This window comes from Sprattus sprattus (genome assembly GCF_963457725.1).
Source record: "Sprattus sprattus genome assembly, chromosome: 15".
Taxonomy (NCBI): domain Eukaryota; kingdom Metazoa; phylum Chordata; class Actinopteri; order Clupeiformes; family Clupeidae; genus Sprattus; species Sprattus sprattus.
Window position 1 is genome coordinate 7519904 of NC_137913.1, and position 6584 is coordinate 7526487.

At 46.3% G+C, this 6584-nt stretch overlaps 1 protein-coding gene across 1 annotated transcript in view; it reads left to right on the forward strand.

Moving 5' to 3' along the window:
* The window catches only part of dock5 (dedicator of cytokinesis 5), a gene marked incomplete at its 5' end in the record, with an annotated part of 40312 nt that extends 39039 nt beyond the window's left edge, over positions 1-1273 (forward strand). Inside the window, one exon of the mRNA XM_080852944.1 lies at positions 114-1273. Within this exon, the coding sequence (XP_080709070.1) occupies positions 114-215 (102 nt within the window). The 3' untranslated portion in view covers positions 216-1273. The remainder of the gene's footprint in view (positions 1-113) is intronic.
* Positions 1274-6584: the final 5311 nt, after the last annotated feature.

The window sequence follows — 6584 nt, forward strand, 5'->3', positions numbered from 1 at the left end:
CACACACACACACACACTTTTACACACACACACACACACACACACACACACACACACACACACACACTTGCACGCAGTCTCTCTCTAATGTGTGTGTCTCTCCCTCTCTCTAGTTCACTCCTCCTTTACCGATGAAGGTGGACGGTAAACCCCCTCCTCCCCCTCCCAAAACCCGCAAGTCTATGTTCCCCTCTTACGAGCACAGCCCCCAGTGATCACCCACCAATCACACTCTGGATGCTGCTACCCCCTACTGGCCTGGAGGCCTTACTGCACCTTCCCTGCTATTGAGTCACTCAGGGCGAAAGACAGCACCTGCAACCTTCTGCCCACCCCACCGGGGGGCGCCTCTGGAGACGTCTGCCCACACTTGTGATAGTGCAGACTGTGTGTTTACCACTGAGAGAAAGAAAGAAGAGTGACCCCCCACACACACACACCCCATCCCTACCGCCATCAGCGCCTCACTGAGCTCTTATGGAGGCTATGCCATTCCACTTTTTATTCCAGTTAATCAGGAGATTTTTTTCTACCTTCATATTTTTGTAATCATAACTTGCTTTGTATATATTGTTGTGTAATATTCTTATACTACTGGGTGCGGGTTTATTAGCCGCTGTATGTTGGTGTGCAGCTTCTGGTGCAGGGTAAGGGCTAAAGGTGAAAGGTGAAAGGTTAGGGCTTAAGGTGTAGGGTTTGGGTTAGATGCAGGTCATTTTGTTCACTGGACACCTGCCTCTTTTTAGTCTTTTTAAGGGGAAATTTACTTGAAAAGGGGACGACGGCCATGAAACATTTATATGCAAAATTGTATTGAATTTCCAGTAAACCTCCTGTGGCACTTTAGTTCCTGCGGGTTTAAAAGAGAAGCCTGCCTGGCGTGTGTTTGTGTGTGTTAGCTGTGGACTGACGGATTGGGCTGAGTGATATATAGTGAGTTATAGCTTTAAGACATGTCCACCCAGCACAGACTAAACCAGCAACCCCACACACACACACACACACCAGGCCAGCACGACGTGAGCATGATGACAGCTGTGGTGTTTTGGGTGCCTCTGGATCGCTTTCCTCCACTGTACTCAAAGCAGCACTGGAGCTTAATTTATGTTCACATGTTTCTGCCTTTCTGCATTTTAACAAAGAGATCAAGCGTTTTTTGTTTTGTTTGAGGTACAGTTCTTCTGACTTGCATTTCACTGGTTAGCTACAGCTAATGCTAAAGCTTAAAGTTTTCAGTCAGCCATACTGCATTTCACTGGTTAGCTACAGCTAATGCTAAAGCTTACAGTTTTCAGACAGCCATACTGAGATTCGATGGTTAGCTATAGCTAATGCTAAAGCTTACAGTTTCAGTCATCCATACTGAGATTCAATTGTTAGCTACAGCTAATGCTAAAGCTTACAGTTTTCAGTCAGTCATACTGAGATTCAATGGTTAGCTACAGCTAATGCTAAAGCTTACAGTTTTCAGTCAGTCATACTGCATTTCAGTGATTTAGCTAACGCTAATGCTAAAGCTTACGGTTTTCAGTCAGCCATAATGTATTTCCTCCTGATCACGTCCTCCCATTTCCAAGCCTTGGCTTCAGTGACACACAGGGTTGTTTCAGGATGGAGAATTTTTGGACCCTTTTGAGTTACTACAGGTGGGCTCAGAATCAGTTGCAAATTTGTTCAGTCAAAGCAAAACAAACTTAGTAGAAACCTAAAGAACTAATTGTATGACAGGTAATAATGAACTCCAGTAGAAACCTAAAGAACTAACGGTACGACAGGTAATGATGAAAAATGATAAATGAAAAGGGAACCTATTCTGAGTCTGTTTTTTTATTTGCAATGGTCTATCAGGTGAATGTTTGTGTGTATGAGCGAGATTGTTTCAAACAGAATATTTTTATAAACACGAATGGTCAAACAAACAAATGCAAATTAAAGATTTATCTGGGACATGAAAACATTCAGTCGATTGTATTCTGTTTTTCAGCACTGTTTTGCCGAAGGGGTCTGCATCAAAGAGTGTTACCTACCCAAAGGGGTCTGTGTTAGAGAGTGTCTGCTAGCCAAAGGGGTCTGTGTTAGAGAGTGTCTCCTAGCCAAAGGCGTCTGTGTTAGAGAGTGTCTGCTAGCCAAAGGGGTCTGTGTTAGAGAGGGTCTGCTAGCCAAAGGGGTCTGTGTTAGAGAGTGTCTGCTAGCCAAAGGGGTCTGTGTTAGAGAGGGTCTGCTAGCCAAAGGGGTCTGTGTTAAAGAGCGTCTAGCCAAAGGGGTCTGTGTTAGAGAGTGTCTGCTACCAAAGGGGGGAGTGTTAGAGAGTGTTTCCCAGCCTTGCTGTATAGAAACTCTCTTCAGATAGCCCGATTCAGATGAATGGCACTTTATGTAGTGACATTGTGTAGAGGCTTTTAAACCTGAGGAATCGTGACTTTCCTGTGTGTGTACGTCTATACATTGTTTTTGTCTCTTTTATATAACATGCACACACAAGGAGACGACCCTGGCAGTTCTTTGTTCTGATATAGCTGTACTGTTCTTTCCTAGCCAAAGGGGTCTGTGTTAGAGAGTGTTTCCTAGCCTTGCTGTATACCTCTCTTCAGATAGCCCGATTCAGATGAATGGCACTTTGTGTTGTGACATTTTGTAGAAGGCATTGTGGCTTTTAAACCTGAGGACTTCTGACTTTCCTGTGTGTGTACGTCTATGCATTGTTTGTGTCTTTTATATAACATGCACAGTCAAGGAGACGACCCTGGCTGTTCTTTGTTCTGATATACGTAGCTGTATATGTTTTTTCAGAAGCTCCTCTAAAAGCACTTGATGCTGATGTTTCACCTGTGGCTTAGAGGCAATGTCAAGGCTAAGTCTTTGTCATGGCGTCTCCGTTCAGCCCCTTGAACATGTTGAGTGTAAAGTTGCTGTGCCTTTGACTGGTGCTGCTTAAGTCTTTATGTCAACCTTGAGTTCAGAGAGAAGCAACTCAGGTGAGGAAATACAACTACAATTAAAGCAAATAGGAATCCAATACAAAATCAGCCATTTACAGATAAGTAAGGGATAACGGCCGACGAGCTGTGCAGTTCTACAAAGTTAATAGACGCTGCGGGGCAAAGAACTCCACGACGCTCAGCGGAGTGGTGTTGGTCCGCGAAGTCCATTAACTTTGTAGAACTGCACAGCTCGGAGGCCGTTATCCCGCTTATCTCCCGTTTACAACATCCAAAAATGTTTTTATTATTATTTAGAATTTCCTTTATCTTTAGGAAATTTAATATGCATAATAACCTGATGAATTCTTGATTTGAAGCCTAGTGCTCCCGTTAGAGAAAGTAGTGCCTGGAACCGGCTGTTTTTCAAAAAAAATAAACGTTACGTTGGTTGTCAATGGTAACCATTCAAGAGCATTGATATGGAACGGCGATTTAACTTTTCTACTGGGACTACGTCCAAGGTGTGCGGTTCCACGAACTTAATGTACACCCCATTAGCCAATCAGAAAACAGTATTTCGTTCCAGAGGGAGATAATGATTGATAAACTCTACTACACATGGAGCATTTACAGGTAATGATTTAAAAACTCAACTAGACATGGAGCATTTACAGGTAATGATTTATAAACTCATCAAGACATGGAGCATTTACAGATAATGATTTATAAACTCAACTAGACACGGACCATTTACAGATTGTTGTTGATGTTGTAAACTGAATATGAATCATACAGAAAATATAAGGTCTAACCGTACCCTCGAGGACATCACTGTAGTAGGGTACGCTATCTGTTGAAATCACTGGAGAAATCATTAATATGTTAAAATAAAATGAGGCTTTCATATTACTGATGAGAAATGCTTAGGTTATATGACCAACGCATATCTGTTGATAAATAGAGGACACAGAAAAAGAAAGAAGTCAAGGAAGGAAAGTGTGTTGCAGATGGGGTCCAGAGGCTTGCGTGGCTGGTCGGATCCAGAGGCTGTGTGTCGCTAAAAAATCCACATCGACTCTATTTCAGCTTCCTGGTGCAGTTCTGAGTTGTGTGGTAAACAGCGTGCAGTGTGTCTAGTCAGTGTGTCCTACAGTGCTATTGGAAGTAAAATAAATGAAACAAATCATGATTGACTTTGTAACGTAAGTATTGATCATTATGAGTAGGTTTAAGTATTGATCATTATGAGCGTCGGATGTAAGGTAATAATAATAATAATAATTAATTTAATTTATAGCGCACTCTACATCCAGCTGAATCTCAGAGTGCCACAGTACATAGTAAGAACATCGTTAAAAATAACCTATAATTAAATACATTTAAAAAGTTCAGAACAGGTAAGTATTGATTTTTATGAGTGAGGTGAGTATAGATCATTATGAGCCTCGGATGTAAGGTGAGCGTACCTCTTTGGGAATGACCCCTAATGAGTCGGAGCACTGCTGGCGTCTGGCTTCTTCTCTGGGACCTTCAGACAGGTGAGGCAGGGGTACCTGTCCATGGTGAGGTTGTAGAGGTGGAGCAGCTCCTTCCAGAAACTCTCCTTCCCGTACACGAGTGCCAGGCCGCAGATGGCCGTGTAGAGCGAGGAGAAGAAGACGGTGAGGACCAGCACGTTCTCGTGCTGCTGGTGGATCAAGTAGTGGGAGTACAGCTCCACGGCCAGGAACACCAGGTAGACCAGCGCCAGGGCCAGACTCATGCGGATCACCCGCATCTCGGAGCCCAGTTTGGGCCCGTGGGAGCCGTTGGTGCTGGCCTTCATGTGGCGCAGGTGGATGGCCAGGTGCACGGAGATGGAGATGCTGCCCTTGAGCATGATGACCCCCGGGAGGATGTCGGAGACGATCAGGTAGACGATCACGTAGGTGTAGCCCGACGCGTCCGGCGCGAGGACCGAGCCACACTCCGTGACCCAGGTGGCGTTGTGGCCGTCATGCCACACGGGGGCCAGCAGGGGGCAGCATAGGCAGAGGCTGCAGACGGGGATGAGCAGGAGGGCGGGGCGCACGTGGCGGAGGATGAGCTCCTGAACGCGCGTGTAGCAGTGGATGGGCTCGATCACCAGCTTGGTGGCGTAGTAGAAGATGAGGAAGGCCGTGTTCCACAGCACGGAAAAGCGCAGGCTGAGCAGCAGGACCTCCAGCACCGGGTAGGTCCGGCCCAGCAGGCACCGCGGGTCCATCACGTCCAGACTCATCCAGAGCACGGCCACGGCCTGCTGCAGCACGCTCTGCAGGGACAGCGCGCTGGTGATGACCTCGCACGGCGTCCAGTGGTGGCTGCTCCGCACGCGCCTCACGCTCAGCAGCACGATGTAGACGTGGAAGAAGACGGTGACCACCGCCACGCAGCCCGTCAGGCACCACACACCCATCCGGTGAGCCCGCGTCAGCAGCATTGCTGTGTGTACTGCGGCTCCACAGAGGCCCGGAGACGGCGCAGATCTGTGTGTGTGTGTGTGTGTGTGTGTGTGTGTGTGTGTGTGCGTGTGAAGTCAGAGGCCAAACGGGTCCCAAACTCTAAAGGCAGCGCATTACAGCCATGAGTCTGCTGTTCCATAAGCAGCTCACTTCAGTCCTTTAAAGTAAAAAAAAAAATACCGTTTTTATTAACATAAGATTAGACTGGAAATAATGTTTTTGTCAATTTACTCTGATATTTACCTTAAGTTTATTTTAAGGTAGCAAGATCTTCCTCTCATCTTCAAAGAAATACACGCACCTTTTAAAAGCGAGCCCCAGTCAGGAGATGGCAGGTGATGCCCAGCCCAGCCTGTCTGATTTATACGCTGGGGAGGGCGAACACACACAGGGGTGTGGGGGTGGAGTCTGGTTTATACGCTGGGGAGGGCGATCAGACACAGGGGTGTGGGGGTGGAGTCTGGTTTATACGCTGGGGAGGGCGATCAGACACATGGGTGTGGGGGTGGAGTCTGGTTTATACGCTGGGGAGGGCGAACACACACATGGGTGTGGGGGTGGAGACATTTCTGCCCTGTACAGCTTGGCTTGCCACAGTTTACCCACCATGCAACACCCAACGCAGATCCAGCTGGTATTCAAATGGGCTTCCTAATGGTTTTTAGCTGTGGTACACACACAGACACACAAACTCACAAACTCTCTCACACACACACACACACTCACGAACAACAGTGGATTTCCATGTGGTTCTGAGGCTAAATGAGGTTGACCTCGGATGTTTGTTTCCTGCCCCTATGTGCTGATTAGGAGGTTAATGCTCACTGCCCAGTACAGCTGCATCTCAGCAGAGAAATGCACTTTGGCACAATACAGGTACATCACACAATACAGGTACATCACACAATACAGGTACATCAACTCACAATACAGGTACATCACACAATACAGGTACATCACACAATACAGGTACATCACACAATACAGGTACATCACACAATACAGGTACATCAACTCACAATACAGGTACATCACACAATACAGGTACATCACACAATACAGGTACATCACACAATACAGGTGCATCACACAATACAGGTGCATCACACAATACAGGTACATCACACAATACAGGTACATCACACAATACAGGTTCATCACACAATACAGGTACATCACA